At 41.1% G+C, this 18,273-nt stretch overlaps 1 protein-coding gene across 6 annotated transcripts in view; it reads right to left on the reverse strand.

Moving 5' to 3' along the window:
- LOC146369383 (fatty acyl-CoA reductase 1) overlaps positions 1-18,273 on the reverse strand; it is a 58,764-nt gene that overhangs the window by 27,787 nt on the left and 12,704 nt on the right. For 5 of the 6 annotated variants that reach the window (XR_014797332.1, XM_084910003.1, XM_084910004.1 and 2 more), the window contains exon 2: positions 7,662-7,949. Coding sequence is in view for 5 of the 6 variants with exons in the window: in XM_084910003.1 (XP_084766129.1) it covers positions 7,662-7,949 (288 nt within the window). In the remaining variant the exon portion in view is untranslated. Of the gene's footprint in view, positions 1-3,203; positions 3,909-7,661; positions 7,950-18,273 lie in introns of those variants that run through there. The other variant, XM_084910007.1, reaches the window with a different exon arrangement.

The raw sequence follows: 18,273 nt of genomic DNA on the forward strand, positions 1-18,273 counted from the left end.
AAGCATCAGAATGGGAAACAAAGGAGAACAGATAACCACAGTGATAAATAACCCAAGCACCACTCCCGTCAGCTTGCTTTACCCACTACCTGGGGACCACTGGGCATCACCATCATGCCAAAGCTCAAATCCTGAACATTACCATTAGTTCACGGCTCTCAAATGGCCTCGACAGCCAGCAGATCTCAATCCTGTAGATCACCTTTGGGATGTGATGGTGCAATGGGAGACCACAAATCGAACACAAATCTGCTGCAGCTGTGTGATGCTATCATGTCAACATGGACCAGAATCTGAGGAAGACTTCCAGCACCTTGTTGAATCTGTGACATGACTATGAAGGGCAGTTCTGAAAGAAAAGTGGGCCGAATCTCTTACAAACAATAAAGTGACGTTAAATATTTCGTTTGAAGACATTCTTTTTGAATAATGTGGATCGCCAACAACTGTGTATATTATTTCCGTCTACTATTAAAATATCATCGTCAGAAACTAGGTCCTTTCACACTGATCTGAGGATGTTTCCGAGGACAAAACCGCTGCGGGGTGTGACCCTCTCTGCCCCTTTAATGACAGAAAACAGGATTGCATTCATCTCGATCCGACCAAATCTGAAACCATGTGTTTTCGTTCTTTAGTTAAGCCCCATTTGTTGACTTCACTTGCCTCCAGCTGTTCATACAATATTAAAAAGCCTTGATTCATGATTTGATTCTTTAAATACTTCAGGGTTATTTTTCTTTCAAGGATGAGATACAGAACATAAAACACATTCTCAGACTAGGGCTGTTTGATATAACGATATATATCGGATGACGATATAAAAACTGTCTACGGTTTCATTTTACACTATCGTTTGTTTCGTGGTGTGGCAAAATAAACTGTTCACGGCAATATTTTTTCACCGTTTTGATGGTCACTGTAGTGGCTATATTAATTTCTTAAAGTTCTCTCTTTCTCTTATATTTAATATAACCACACTATGGACGGACAAGCACCTGTTTTTATGCGTTGTCCTTTACAACAATGGCGATAAAACCATCTCGTGTCCGCTTGTTTATTTTCCATATAAACCTTTCAGAATAAAGCTCAAGAGAGACTTTTCAAAATAAACCGAATCACGTGAAAGAGTATGCAGAGTATTTACGGATGAGAAGTAAAAAAAAAAAAAAAAAAAGAGCCGTCAGGTGCTAAAAAATAAACCTTAGACTCAAACCTTAGAACAGGCTTTTCCCCGCAGCACGCCGTGTAATAAATACTCACAAAGAGAACGGCTGCCGTTACAACTTATGTCTAAAAATGTATAGTTTCATGCATCGGTTAAAACACTCGACTCCAGCTACACAACGCCCAGCTGGAAACACTTCACGCAAGTCGAGCTGCCCGAGATTCACAGAATTTTCAGAAAATGTAAAATTTTTGTGATTTATATCGTTATCGGACGATAGATGTCTTAAATCGGGATATAAGATTTTGGTCATATCGCACAGCCTTATCTCAGACAGACATAAAAGTTGGCTAACAGACACAGATACCAGCTGTATAACAGCCTAATAAAATACCTGAATTTCATTCATCAAAACTGAAGCACAAACTAACTGGATGTTTGCATCAAACACATTAACATTTTAACTAATTAATTCTATTAAAAATACTCCAAAAGACATCAACACTACAAACAGAGACTTGAGGTATGGTTCAGGGACTAATGGTGCAGCCGGTGTTGGGACACCTGAGAGAATACACCCACTAACTTTAAGCCTTAAGCCAACAATCAGCTGACATAGGAACAGGAAACTGAAGACGTCTGGAAGCAGCCACATGTGGCACCTCCAGGGACTGCAGTTTTCACCACTTTCAGCTTCACAGAAACATGGCGTTTCAGGTAGTCAGGTAGTCTCCCTCCACATACATCTGTGGAACACTGAGCAGGGCTGAAACAATCTCCGGATGAAAATCCCCTCTTCCCAAACGGCTTCACCAGCAACCTTTATTATGCTGGTCTGTTTCATAAACTTGACTTAATTAGTGGCCTAACTACATGCAATCCTTTTCATTCTCTCTCGAGGGAGGAGTGTTAGAGCTTTAGGTCACCTCATTCTGTTTGCCTAATTCATGCTATTGCATGACAAACAACCACAGAGGAACAAATGGCATGCTGAAGGCCAGACTAGCTGCCATATCATGTGCAGCAAATGCCAAGTCACTGCACGCACCTTCATCCTTAGATTGCTGTTTAAACATACACACCTCAACACACCTTAAACACACTGCAATGCACACTGGCACACATTAAGTGAAGGATTTAGCTAATAAGCACTAAATCAGGAATTAACATTGGGAAACAGGATAAGAACAGGCTGACGTTCCCCCGGGGAGCGATAGATAGATGCTTCAGGTCTGCTGGCAGCTGGCACGAATTTCATGCCCAGCTCCACAAGTGAAGCCCAGAGTTGCCCGTCAGGGACAGCAGCAATCAATGAAACTTGAATATTTATACTGCTGGAAAGATCACCTGGCTGTGGATGCAAACAAGAGGAAATCAATACAACAATGCAGTTATATTAGATCAGAGTGTAATAATGGGTAAACGACTGAAAACCACAGAAGGGAGAGGACCCCATCCATAATCATGAGGACAAATCAGGGCTGTTTTCACATTGACATTTAATTTGTAAAAAACTAAATAGTGTTACACTTTTGTTACTTGTGTTTCACAGAGCTCAGTACTTTGGCATCACAGACAATGATAATCTTTATGCTGGCATCTATAATGGATCATATCCGTAAGCACGTGTTAATACTCGAATACTTTTTTCGCTCCACGCATACTCGGGCGTGACCATTTCCATGACGTGTCTTAAGCGGAGGTATTTCAGGCATCTTATCATACATCAACCAGTGATGCACTACGTTCATACTAATAGCTCTCTTTATGTTCAAGTCTGGGCAGCTCCACAATGACGCAAGTCAGCCTGCAGTAATTGCAACGTCTCTAAACATCCCACCTCTTTCCTGAAGTGCCTCCAGATGAACCTAATGCAGGCAGAACGTTTATGATCATTTAGAGCCATCTGTGCTCCAGCTGCCACACTGATCAGTGAACAGCCTCTCCAGCAGGACTACAGAGCCCCCCCCCCCCCCCCCCCGCCGTTACAGGATCCTGCCTTGTCGGCTAAATTCCAGAAGACCCCAGTTCCTACCGCAAGCATTCCACTTTCCACCTCTTCAGCTGACAGCCCAGCACATCCTTCAGTTACAGAGCTGGTTCTGCAGTGTGCTGTAAAGCCTCAAACACTATGACTAGGCTTCAACAGCCTGCTAGTGGGTGGGAAAAGCATGCCACAGAGCAGGAGAGAGGCTTTTTTGTACCCAAAGGCCTACTTATCAAGTGCCTGACATGCCATTCGGCACCCGGTACCGCAGAAAGAGCTGCAGTCATCCAAACGTTTTCAGTGAATCAAAGAAGCCTCAGCGCAGACAGAAACAGAGAGAGACAGAGCTTAAATGTCAAGAGTCGGAGTAGCGGAGAAGCACAGAAACAATGAGATTCCTATCGGTTTGTCCTTTTCCTGCTCGGGGCAGCTCATCTGATTGCATCCTTTGAAAAACACAATGGGACAGATCTCTTGGCCGTTACCTAGCAACAGGTGGTAAGAAAAGATACTGGCCTGGTTTGAAGGAGGAGAAGAGAGGCTACTTGAGAGACGAAGCGGTTCGCCTTCATGAATTATCCCGATTCTGAACAGAATAATACTGACCCGAGGACTTGCATGAATACCAATTAGTAGTTGAAGCTTGGTCATGGAAACTTAATGACATCACTTCTGAATGCAGACTGAGCATGAGCGAGCCTGAGGTTGGCAGAGCATCAAGCAGTGACCTGATAGCAGACACTAATAGATGGATGCCAAAACCAATGAAAAACCTGATGGCAGGGGAAATACTGCAAACACAAGTGGGAGATGTGTTATAATAATGAAAAAAAAATCAGATTGTACACAAACAATTTACAACATTATATTTCCTTTTATTGATTTTTTTTATTTTTTCATTTGCCTGCATGGTGCTGCTGTGTGACACAGATCTGCTAGTGTGGCTTTGTGGGGTTTCCCAGTGACTCCTCCAGGACTTGTTCTTCATTCAAGGCTTAACTAATCCAGTTTAATGAATCCTCATTAGGCTGAAATTGTCTTGGAAACTCGCATTCAGCTAATTTGGCAGCAGTAAAGAATCAAACTGGCACATTATGATGACTGACAGATTTCATTAAAGAAAAAAGAAAAAAAACATTTATACAAAAGGTGGACGACTGGACCGCTTCCCAAAACACAGATGTGGGAAGAAAAAAAAGCCAAAGTCTAAATTAGATAAATTTCCTTAAAGATGGCTTCTGTCATTTATGTAGTTGTTATAAATATTCAAATTCCTTTTTCCTGGTAATTTTGAATTAAAATAGCTAACTGATGCCATAAAAAGGCAGGCAATGATTGATAACCATAATTGGCAACTGACTGAGTCAGACTGCTCCCAACTGCTGAAGCGACTTCTTCTGCAGTAAACTGGAGTAAATGACCTTTAGGGGTCTGAGCAAACCCACAGTAACTAACCAAAAGCAGTGTATAGATGTCAGATGAAGTGTGTTTGGTTTGTGAAGCCTCAAGCTGAATGTTTCTGCTGTTGCCATCTTGCTAACAAGAGAGGCATGGATCTGCGACTGCAAAACAATTAACAGCGCATGTCCTAATAATCCTCCCCAGAGAAACTTGGAATAAGCAAAATGTACAAAATGGATTTCATTTTTTCTTTAATATGACCCGAAGAGAGCCAGAACCACGGGTCATGTTCCGACAGACTTCAGTAAGACCACAGATACTGCCCCCGATGGGCACTAAGAACAATGGCCTTACTTTTCAAACCCAGAAGCTGTCTGATGCCATCTCAAATGATTTTACTTTCACAGAGGCCAAATTTAGAACGCTTGAGTTAGTTTAATGTAGTGGCTTCAAAACAATAGCTAAGACACGTGCAACCCTAAAAATGGACTTGTCAGTCAGTGCTTAGTGCTCCTACAGTTTCCCCATTGTTTGCGTTGAGCACCCCGGCTTTTATTACACAAACACCGTGTTATTTACTTTGTTTTATTTGATTTATTTAGTGCATAATCATTGTTCATTTAGTAACTTGTATGTATAGTGTATAACTTAAAAGTGTTCTTTAATCCAAAACCCTTAGACTTCTTACAGGTTTAGGCTTTCTAGACTTGCAGCATTAAACCAAGTTAACATAACCCTAAGTATACAAATTATGGCGCTCTGTTGCTGAAGCATCGACAAATAAACCGTTTGATCGTCAACGATTACTTTTCTCCCCTGAAAGCCACAGCAGAGGAGGGCCGTGCATGTGAAACTCCTCTTCTTGTCACCCACTCTCGCCATTTCTGCTGAGCCTAAATTACAGGGTGTTATAACTGGCACTTTTACAGCGCTGTTGTGTCAGAGTAAACTAATTACATGGTGAGAGGCATTCTCTGAAGCGGAGGCATCGCCGTCACCTTGACAAGAGGAGGGAGAAATAAAAGCAAAAAAAAAAAAAACTAATACACCCCCCCCCCCAAAAAAAAAAGAAAAAAAGTAAGTGTTGTGCTACGTTAAGGTACGCATTCTCAAACTGCTGCTCCGCTGCCATCACAGCAGCTGTGAGAATAATGAATGCAGCAGCAAGGTTCAATGAGAGCAGTAAAAATAGATGCTATCACAGGAAGGAGGAGTGATACAGAGGAGGTTTTCTTAGGTGTACTGACAGTTTGAGGCTGATGGTACACAGAGAGCAGAGGCCGGAGCACGAATCGCCTGCGAGCGAGCACATCGACGCACAGCCAGCGTCAATCCTTTGGTCCTCATTAAGTCGAAAACAGTTTGGAGGTTTTTGTTGAGTCATGCTTTGCTGCTGATACAGCTGACGCCACATATTTGGAGCTCATCCTCACCTCTCTCGTTCACCCATTTCCTCTCAACCCGCAGCTTTTCTCTCTGATCTTTTTGTCCTTAGGACATCCTTTGCCCCAAAGCCTCCCGACTTTATTAAACATCCAGTGCACTCATATTCTCCTACTTCTCAAAGCACACCAGATACACAGGGGTGAATAATGAACTGGACCCCCTCCCCCCTTTTTCTGTCAGTGATAATGGACAGAATCCAATCTGGCATTAGCCACTCCTGTAACCAATCACGTCTTACAGGGCTTCCACGCCAGTTGGTATTTTTTGGAAAACGCCGAAAGTTTGTTTGACCTTTTTTCTTCTATTTCTGGCTGTTTAATAAAGAAAATGCATTTCATATTTGAGTAAACAACTCATGTGCTGTTCCTTTAGAGCAAGACAATATCTTTTTGGGAGTCACCACACCGTTTCATATGTAGGAAAGACCCTGAATATTGCATTTATCCCCAAACTCTATTGGAGAGAAATTACACTATACCAAATAGCATCCCATCCTTGTTATCCTGGAAGAGAGCATGATCATAAGAATAAAAATGTTTTTTTAAACCAGAGGATAAACAAGACTCCAACCTATCTCAGTAATACCAAACCTCCAGATCCTCTCATAGATTAACTATCCTCTTGTTTCCCCTTTAAGCCGTCTGTATTTTCAATTAAATAACATCCATTTCATTAGCGTTTTGGTATTTTTGATCGGACCCCATATATTCTCTCGGTGCCTCTTCGGAAGCTCACAGATGAACTACTGGACCCTGGAGACCAGGGGCTGGATTTCTCATGTCGTTAAGCTTATTTCGCCATGGCAACACAAGCTGGTGTTATAATTCAAAGGCAAATTTCTATCGCTCTGCAAACATGCTTACAGCTGGCAATATGAATAAGCGGTATCAAATGTGTATATACACTAAATGCCACATGGTTTAATTAATGGCTTCACAGAAGAACTTTTAAAAAGTGACTGCTGCCTTTCCTCATCAATTTCATTCATTTTAAAGCTTTTAAAGCCTTCAAAGAAATGCATGGGTTCAAAAAATATGTCCAGTGTATTGAAATATCAGCAATACAAGGTGTTTCTGCTCATAACGGATCAGTGGATCATAAGGTTTTTCTCTATAATCTTTACCTTAAACTGCCCGGAGACAACTACGGCTTAAAATTGGTGCTTAATAAAAACATTTGAATTTAATGGGTTTTTTTCTATCTTTAGTCACAGGAAGAACAAGAAGTCCCACAACAGATGGTTTGGCCGCCGATAGGGCCCTAATCTCTACATCATGGATTCAATTTGAGATGATATGAAGAGACAGACGACATTAAGAGAGAATAAATCCACAGAAGAAATGTGCCGGGTTCTCCAAGAGCAACAGAGTTGCCAAATATCTCCACAAAAAACAAAACAAAACAAACAAAAAAAAAACAAAAAACAGTGTGCGCATGTATTTTCATTCGTACTTTAAAATAAATACATAAATAATATTGATTTAGCCTTTTGTTTAGTTCTCATCCTACACCTTTTAAGCATGTTATTTACTGAACTTGTCATACATACATACAGTGAACCGTGGCAAAGCTTTCCAAAGTTCTACTATACTATGTGTGGTAAAAGATCAGATCATATGTGCCCATTCGGTCAGAACATTATGCACTTGTAGCTCGTACCTTGCACTTCATCATGTCGCTGACCCTCTGCTGCATGGACTGCCCAGCTTTGGGTCTGACCAGGATGTAAAGGGCTTTGACCTCAGGGCAGGACCTCAGCAGCTTCTCCACCAGCACTTTTCCCATGAAGCCCGTGGCTCCCGTGATCAGCACATTCTTGCCAGCGTAGTATTCCACTACGGACGCCATGCTGCTACCCGTTGCGCCACCGCAGATGTCTGTCAGTCTGGTTTGTGCGTCTGTTGCTTGGTCTCCTAACCCGTCGAGGTCCCGGCCTTCACACAAGTCCTGCAGAGCGAGCGGGAGGATAAGAATGAGGATAGGCAAACTCAAACTTTAAATACTGTATCAGTGTCTCTAAAGCTGGTGTCAGTTTAAGCAATGAAGCATGCAGCAAGAAGCTAAATATGAACTGTGAATCGCACTAATGCAACAAGTGCACAGTTACGCATAAATGTCCAGGCTTTGACAGATTTAGTCTCATGTATCTGGAAATGAAAACAAGCATTTCAATAAATTGAAAAATATGCATCAGTGGTGGCACGTCTCTGTTTTGACCTTCAGAGAAGAAGCATGTAACTAGTCTGCAAACTTTATGAATATTTATACCATGAGGGGGAGGGAGGGTGATGCTCGGGGCAGTGTGACATCAGCTGCATGTGTGCGCGTGGGTACGAGTGTGTCAGGTCCACCAGCAAGGGTTCAGCAAGATTTTAAGCAGCAACTGATCACCGCTAACCACAATAACCTTTATAATTTATTCATAAATGTAAAAAGCAACAAATCAGAAATTATTTTTACTTATACAAAATATAGTAAACAATATAATTTGGTCATAGATGGACTCTTTGAATACCACTGACATGAAAAAGCAGCTTAATATTTGATTAACAGATGAGGCATTTTAGAAGCAAACTACTTTAAAAAAACAAACAAACATCAAAGTTTCAATTATTCTACTAAGGTTCAACTCACTCAAATTCAGTTTGATAGAGGAAAAAAAAAAAAAAAAAGAGAAAATATCAGTTTAGACTCTGTATCTGTCTTGAAGGGACTATCAGTGAACAGAGGCTATGAACAGCCACCTATGATGCAGTCTAGAGATCTATTCCCAGGTGATTCAACCTCCACTTATACCTTGACTCATGTGCTTAATGACTCCCATGACACGGGAGAGTTGGTCAGTGACTCTCAGGACCATCTACAAGGTGACAACCCTATTAGAGGTTAAATATCAGAGTCTCCTTCAACAGTTGGAACTGAAGCAGCCTTTTGGATGACAGGAAAAGCATCTTCAAGAACCTAAAAGAAATTCCAGCTGCCTTCTGCTCAAGCACTTCAGACTAAACATTCAAACTGTCTGCTAAAAATTCCCAAAACTCCTTTTATCCATGCATCCAAATTAAAACCAAACTTAGTTTAGAAACAAAGTAGGGAAGAATGCTTTCATGTTACTCTACTGCTGTGCTGTGTTCAGATTTGGATATATAATACGTAACTGAGGACATGCAAATATATTGCATAATATAAATAGCTTTTTATGATTGTAAACCAATTACAGTGAGGATTGCTAGAATCAAAATTAGACTATTACTCCCAGCTGCGGTTATTTATATGTCACCGCTTTGATCTCGGAAAACCAAACCTAAAACAGGGAAGGCATTAGTGACAATCAGTGTCTGAATATAAACACAGGCTTCCACATACATGACTGTTAAGTCAAAATGTTGAATGTTGTCATTGTGTTTTTTAAATTTGTAAAGTCTTGGTTCAAACTACAGGATCAAAGGCATTCCTTTGTCCCCCTCCCCAGCCTCTCGAGGTTGTGGGGGAGGCTGTAGTGTTTTATCACAGACACATCCCTTGTGAAGATTCTGTTTGTTGTTTGGTAAACTTCCTGCCCTTTTATGGCTTCACCTGTGTTGTGTATGGTGAACCAATACAGGAATTGAACCACATATTGGGTGTTTTTCTTTTTTTCTTTTTTTTTAGTCCTTTATTTATCCAGGTAAAAAATCTCATTGAGATTAAAAATCTCATTTCCAAGAGAGACCTGGCATCATGGCAACAATGGGGGGAGATTACCCTCTTATGACCAAGGATGTTGTGATCAGGAAGTCACGCACACATTCTCACACACTCACTCAAACACACACACACACACACACACACACACACAGCCTTGTATTAGAACCATTGGGGGGTTTTACAGTGGGAGGTGCTTGTGCTGTGATGTGTATTGTAACTGTCATGTCAATTGTGTTGCTGCGAGGAGACCTGCTCTTTGAAGGATTTGGGCTAGAGACAGGTGATGAGCATCAAGCTCCACCGCCTGGTTCTGACCAAGGCTTCCCTCGTTAGCGAGTTAAAGACCGGTTGAAGATGTTCTGTTTTGTCTTGTGTTCTTCATGAGGAATAAACTAAACTAGCGGGGCCTGTGGAAACACAGACTCAACAATCACTATGGTTGACCGCACGATCTGATATCGTCGTGTTGGTGTTGTTCCCAGATCATCATACTAAATGTTATTCCAGGATCAACATTGCAAGTGACCAATCAGAATGTTGTGACGTCATACTTTTGCGACTTCGGGAAAAAAAACGCCGTAAAACAAAAAACTGTATTTAAGCTGCGAGAAACCGCCTCTGTCCGCCGATCAACGGACCCTGACCCTAACCCTTTAATAAACGGTAAGCAGAATTAATATTGTCCTTGCAATATTGGAATTTCATAAATGCAGGAATGGCTTGGCGCGCAAAAGAATAACGTCACAACAATGCGATTGGTCACTTGCAATGTTAAACCTGGAACTACATTTTCATGATCTGGGAACAACACCAACACGACGATGTCAGATCATCCATGGTTGACCATTGTTTGCCTGGGTTTGCTTCAAGGTGAAGACAAAAACGTTGGGCCTCAACTAACAAATGTATAGTTTTAGTTATGATGATGCAGAACAAAACTAAAGCAGGCGACGCACTTGAAGTGAGCAAGTGCATGAGAAATTCCATTACGCCAGGACCTTGGAGGCTGAAAAGACTCACATATATTAAATGTACAAGACTGCTGGTATATTGAAGTGAATGGTATGATTTCAGTAATGACAAAGTGAGCTGCAACCTTCAATCCCAGCAAACAAGTTTGGTTTAAAGCTATAAAAAAAAAAAAATTAAATGCTAAAGCTCATCTTTAACTATCTGACATTATGCGTATTCCACATGCAATAAATCACATAACTGGGTTTTATGGCAGTTTTTAGTTTTATTTGACACCTGTGTTGTAACACTAACACTGACTCTGTTGGACTTTGCCCTTATTTCCTGTAGACAATAGACGACTATAACTGAATGCAACCTGAGAAGTCACATGGCCGCAGATATGCTGCGTTTGTGACTCAGTGAGGGAGGCTGTGCCATGAGTCCATCTGATCAAAGCACTGTGTTGATGTGTGGGCTAAAAGCTCACCAGCACACTGCCAGCATTTGTGTGCAACCACGCCAACTAAGCATTGATAAATCACACGCCTCTTAAAGACTAGATGACAGCTACCTGTCTCTGGTTGGTGTCACCGCCCCATCCCCACCCCACACCAACCAGTCACAGAGGGAGGGTGGCAGTGGTAGCGTGCCCAGTCTCATCCAACTTTTTGGCAGCAGCCAATAAAAACGCAGGACTTGACTTGTAAAATTTTCACTTGGCAACAATAGGCACAACATTTAGCCAAGACTGATGCTTGATCAGCACCTTCAGTGATACAGCAGAGCTGTGATTGTACACAAGATGAAGCTACGCTCCTTCTCTTTGCTTCGTTCATCCTCTCTCCTGTGCTGCAGATTCCCAGCATGTCTGCCCAGACAACAAAAACAATCTTGTATTTACTTGCTTTCCCTCCATTCTGCCGTCTGTGCATGCAATTTTAAAATTCCCTTTCCACACAAACACGAGGAAAAAGATGGGTGTGTGCATTCAGTTTGGGTTTCTACATGTCTGCACTAGAAAAACAAAAAAATGTGTTCCAGGAACTAAACGGCGGGGCTCCTACTGACATCTATGTTTAATCCCAATTTTGTCCCATTATTTTAATTCGATATTCCCCATCTTCAACTTTCAGACACGGCAGTATCTCCAGATCTACCACTCTGTACACACAGATGACAACAAAAAGAGGTCACAGTCAAGGTCCTCTGCTGAGGCCCCAGACATTTCAGCCTTGTTCTTCACATAGATTCCCTGTGGACAAGAGGACAAGAGCACATGGGCTGAAAGTCACTACAGATTAACGCCTGACAATGGAAATGTTCCTGCAGCTGAAAGAGTGTTGGAACGGCCATGCATGAATCAAATTCATGAGACTGAATGCTTGTGAAACACACAAGGTTACACAACTCCACCTCCTGCTTCTCTCAATGCCTGTCAGTTAAGCTGAAGGTGTCCCTCTACAAGCCAACATGGAAAGTGGGGCGAAACTGTCCATTATTCTCCTTACAGGCCTTTAGTTCAGAATTATGCATTTACAAGATGACTACAAGAAGTATAGAATGCATACATCCCAAGTATTTGCTGAAAGTTTATAAATTGAATTTTGGTTCATTGAGATAACTAGTAGCAATTAAAGACACTTGATTTTAAAATCACACACACACACACACACACACACACACACAGGAGGTAAACTATATCTAAAGGAGTTTAGGCACCGCCTCACGTTAACAAGAACTCATATGGTGAGATCATGAAGTTCAGGGACGGCTCATTTTGAAAGAAAAAAAACCCATTTACAATTTTAATTTTGCATCTATCGCCTTCAAGGTGATCTCTTCGTGTACCTCAGGCCCCCTTCCAGCATCCCTACTAAGTTTAGTTTACTTTGTAGGAGCACCATTCTGGCCAATTGCATGTGTCCATCTATGATGGACCACAAACCTTCATGTCGATCACTGGTGATTACGACTCCATCCAATTTGTCCCACCACCAGCCCTGTTTGCTCACCTTTCAAGGTGAAGGGTCACATTTCTGACACACTGGAAGAGGTTTGCCCAAGTCAACCTCCATAGATTCTCATGTTACAATCTCAGATTTTGCAGCGTTAAAAAGCATGTTCAAAGACTGGTGCAAAATCATGTTGCACCAACCAAAATGCAGCCAAACCCAATGACTGAGATCACGGTGGCTACAACTTTTATACCGTCTCCAGGTTTGACATGCAGTCAGTATGAGACTTCAATACAACAGATGTCCAAGGAGCTGACCTTCAAGTGCATAACCTCAAATTTTAAAACATGAAATAAATAAGCACAGTCTGAACTTTTTAATCACCTAAATTTCTGGGTAACACTAGAGATTCAGGATCTCAACATGGATGAAGGGTCTATAGATAGTTCTTTTTCCTCAGGCACCCAGCATATTCTCTTGGTTTATTTTTGTCATACTGAATTAAACTTTACTTTTAAATCCCTCAGCCTGTCCTTGTCAATCACACAGATTATGAAGGACAAGCAGAGATGAGGTCTGTCAGCAGTGACCTTGTTGTGTTGTCATTGGTGAATAAGACTGCATCTTCTTTTAGAGTCTATATTATGACTTGAAAGGAGAAGTGCTGGGCAGCAAGGACAAGCCCTGAAAGCCTAAGGGACAAGCTTCTCAGGTTATGATGCCATCTTGACAAAGTACCACATCACATCCAAAGTCACTCGGGGGTCACTTTAAAAACAGAGCTGGGATACGCTCAAGGCATACAGCTCAGCAGCAGAGGTTTACTGTTGTCTGCAGCTAATGCTGCTGCACTCTGGCCTTATTTCATGTCTCCTTTTCTTCACACTGAGGGCATTTTTTGTATTATTCCTCAAAAGCCACTCTCCACAGGAAATCCACACCGTTTGTCTGAGGAAGCTTGTTTTAAGCCACAGCTCTGCAGTCCTTCTGCCTCCGGCCTTTCCCCCACACAACCCTTCCATTACTGGGTCAGCTAAATGCAGCTGGAGACGCAGGCAAAAATCGAGCTGCACAGCTGCACACTGGCTAAAGCCATTATAGCCGGACAAAAGCTGGCAGCGGGAGGAGGGGAGTGAGTGTGGGAAAAATAGAAAGAGCAAAATGATGCAAAATGCAGCCAATAATTAAAGCAGCATTAGTCAGTGCCAAGCAGCACAAAGGAACAGTCAGGCCCTTTCACTATCGCACAGTGATGGCAGTGACAAAAAGAATCCTGAAAAGCTCTGTTAAGTATACAACCACTACTGGCTGCAGTTTCACAGTGCTGTGCCAACATGGACTCCAGGAGATACACCTTTTTCCACCATCCAAAAGAACCACAAAAGTCAATACATCCTGCATTTAGAGAGAGAGGAATCACCATCAAAGGCTTGAATCAACAGAAGCAATAGTGGTCATCCCAGCTCCTAACCCACAAGTCCACATTTCTAAATTTGGTTTTGTTAGGCTCACCGTGCTGTTTAAGGCAGTTTCTGGTTCTTGTCTCAATGACAATCGGAAGAGAGGAAATGAGTCTCTTTTCCCCGTCCCAGAGAGACTAGATGAGGGTGGGGTAATGACCTGACCACAAGATTAAATAAAATACATTAGCTGCTAAAAGTAACACTTGAGAAAAGCATGTTAATAGTGACTACTGGGCAAGCCCTTTAGTCTTTTAGTTACTGCTATTATGCCTGCAATTTACAGTGATAAGTGAAATAAGCTAAATTTACAAGCCTCAGATAAAATCTCACTAATATTACAAGCTTATAATCATACTTTATACACGCTATTGGAGAAACATATGTAGCAGAAAAAAGTAGAATGTGGAAAGATCTATTGTAATAGTCAAGCTAAAGTACTAAGTGGACTTGAATAGGTTTGAGCTTAAAAGTTAACTAAAGCTAATGGATTAGCATTACTCACTTGTAAAATGTATAGCTCATAGTTTTAAGTTATGATCCAATAGTATAGATAAACAGAACTGTCAATAAACAAAAGAAGAGTTTAATTACAGCAACTAGTTAAAATTATAATAAAAACTGTATAAAACATGAGTAACAGTTAAATTGTTTGGCATAAATACAGCTAATAGTTAGCCAAGCCAAGCATATGCTATGGCAAGGAGCTAATAGTGAGGCTATTAAATACAAATACAGGCTATTAGCGCCTTGCTAATAGTATTACCATTAACTCCTTTATACAACATTAGCTAAGACTGACATAGCTGTAACTGTGAAATTGTTTGTTACATTGCATAATATAGACATTGATGGATCTCGTTAAAAGAAGAGGAAACTACACAGTAATAAAACATCACCCAAATAATATGTTTTTGTTCTTTTCGTAATAAAATGTGGTTCTGATGTTTTCTTGAGATACTACATAAGATAAATAAAAGTGTAAATAACCATCAATATAGAGGGCACGGAAATCAATAATAATATCCTTAAGAAAGAAATCCTAAATAAAGATCAGAATATTTCATTCTTACAGTATTTTGTCTGGCTGCTTATCTTACATATGGCTAATCAAGTTTTAAGTTCTTCAAGACAGAGCTACTAGCATTAGCCATTTCAGCATGACTACAGCATAAAGGACATGGTGCCTACATGATGAATACGAGTGTACTCCAGCAGTGGCTTAATGTATGTTACATCAGATAAACCCACTATAAAGTTATACACTACAGTATTAAAGACTTTTTCAGCATACTGCAGCTCAACTCCCCCGCTCTGGTGTATGAGGCAGTAACTTTGTCCCTTACACAAACCCACATAATTGCACAGCACTTTTTAAAAGGGCCCTTATCCAAGACTGCATTATCGCATAAAAACGGCAGGTCTTCTCTCCCACTCCATTTTTTTTCTAAGGCAGCTAAATGCTAATCTAATTAGAATTAATTATATTGGCCGTGGGCTTCAAGGATTTAAGCAGCACCTCTTTAATTCAACCTTTTCACTAAACTATGAGCAAGTGTCAACACAAAGGTCAGCGCTCTCCGTTAGATATCTGGCCGTGGGAGCGCTGGTGTGTGAGCTAATGTTTCTGTGTGCACGTGTATACGCTTGCGTCAGTGCGTTGTCGACATTGTATGCGATGGCAGAGAGATTCTGTAATTACACCAGCTGTCTCTGAGTGACAGAGCCTCCGTGAGCTGTGGTGTCCGTTTACGCCTGGCTTAGACCCAGGCTGCCAATCGCACCCGCAGTGCAGCTCTCAGGCCAAGAGGTCAGGAATTTGTATTGTGTGTTCAACGTGGTATGAAACCCCGTGCACCACTTTCAAGTAATAAATACTGTCCTCCAATTATTGGCTGGAATCAGCAGAGTTTGATGACAGCTTTTAATTTTCTGTAATCTGTGTATGATTTCAACTCTTACCGACCCTTGGGAACAAACTGCCCTCCAGCTTTTCTTGAGGACAGTTGCAGTGGTGTGTGTGAAGCTTATGCAAGTTATACCTGTGTACCAAACTGAGTTTAACTAATTAAAAAAATAAATAAAAATAATAATAATAATAATAATAATAATAATAATAATAATAATAATAATTCTGTAAGACTAAACCTGGCATCAGAAAATAGTTACACTAAGAAATAAATCAAAGCAATGCATTGGAAGAAAGAAACATGACCTACACAGCTTGTATCCTTAAATATATAGTTCAAAAATTTTGCAACACAGTGAGTTTACATCAGATGGCTCAGTCATCCACACCTTTTTAAACAGCTTCCCTCAAGGCTGACAAAGATATGCATGCTGCCACAAGCTTCACATGTCACATGTTCATTTGAATTCAACTTTCCATATGGTAAACAGTTACAGTGGAGGGAAAAAAAGTGTCATTGTATGTTTAATCTGAAATAGCATCGCTGGATTAAAGTGGAAAAGGTGACAAGGAAAAACTACTGGAGATTCATGGAAGCCACAATTACTCTGATTCCTAGAAACTCAGCTTCCATGCGCCGAGAGGAAACCGATCACCTGTCCCATTGTCTAAGGGCCATGGGGAGAACAGGCCTCTCCCTGAACCATCAACACCAACTCACTCACTATAATACCAAAACTACAATGTTATACTTTGAAATTAGAATTAGAATAATTGTTTATCATGTTGATTTTTCCCTTAATGCAAATACAGGGATGTAAATAGATTCATGGACTGCACAGAGCCACTGAGTCACTGATTCCCAACCAGGGATCAGTCTTCAATCCGTCAACCAGACCAGCTGAAAACTGGGTTATTAACAAAACAGGGAAGACAAAACAGTGCCTTTGTACCCCTTTGTCTTGATGTCTTGAATGCAAGTTCAAGACATTTTTATTCACCTTCCTGGTCCTCCAACTCTGTAATCAGTTGTCACTCCTCTTTAGTTGAATTTAAATTCAGACTTTGCATCAAGAATTTGATTCAGTTCCTCCACTGTGTCATCATGCATTTTAGCGGTAGGGCAAAAAGCACGATCCATCACTTGAGTGTACAAAAATTTCAATTTACTTCTCACTACATCATGTTCATTATGTAATGAGTGATTTAGGACAGCCATATATTTCTTTGATTTCACTGAGCAAGCTGTTGGCAGTAAGAGTATCCAGTTCTTTTCAGCTAATGTAAAAAACACCCATGCAAACTCAGGCTGCAGAGAGCCTGCCAGTGTTTTATGGAGGGAGCCATTAGCAAAATGGCTGACCAAAGTCTCACTTTCCATAGCCAGTCAAGCTTAAATACAGTATCTAGACATGTTGTGATGATGGGTGAGGCGGTCTCAAAAACCTAATTGCATAAACAGACCAGTGGCACAGGCCATAGCCGCTCTGTTGCTTATCCCGCAGGCTTGTTATTTCTAATGTGGAAAGAGGCTTGCAGGATTTAAAGCTGCCATCAGTTATCCATGCAAAAGGTTGGTGGCTCAGTCAGAGATTGGTCCAACCCAAATGCTTTCACCAAGTTCTTTTAGATTTTTGCCAAATTTGGTCTACTGCCTAACAACACGCCTCCTACTGTAGACAGCAGTAGTGAAAAGGTTTAATACGCCAACAAAAGCCCTTGTTGCAAAATGTTTTCTTCACATCAAACATGATCAAACAGTCCAGGAAAGTTAATGCTATACATCCACTCAATACGCGACGTCCAGATGAACAAAATCAACTTTCTGGGATTTCCTAACCTGGATGATCGAGCATGCATCAAGACATGACCAAGCCACGAGAAAAATTACCCCATGGTGGATATTATTAGTCTCAAACTGAAGCTTTAATGGTGTCATATAGTCAATACTGGCTTATAATGATTGGTTCATTCTTTCAACCAAAGCTCCCTTGCATGGAAACAGGTATCTGTGACCAAGTGATTTAACGAGCTATCCAGAGCAAAGATAGATTACAGTGAACACAGAGTAATGTAGTCCTTAACACACTACAGCATCACCTTCTGTCAATGCCAGCTAGGTTTGTAATTAATGACAGAAGAGCTCTCCAAGTACCTCATCCATTTATGCATCCTTCTAAAAACCTCCACCCACCCATCCACCCATCCATCGTTCCTATATGCAGATTAAAGCAGATGGTTGTGAACATGAGAGGTATGAAAACCCACAGATTATTTCATCTGCTGCTGGACAGATTAGGTTACAT

The sequence above is a fragment of the Perissodus microlepis genome, chromosome 17 (assembly GCF_051167445.1).
Source record: "Perissodus microlepis isolate ML-2025 ecotype Zambia chromosome 17, ASM5116744v1, whole genome shotgun sequence".
NCBI lineage: Eukaryota > Metazoa > Chordata > Actinopteri > Cichliformes > Cichlidae > Perissodus > Perissodus microlepis.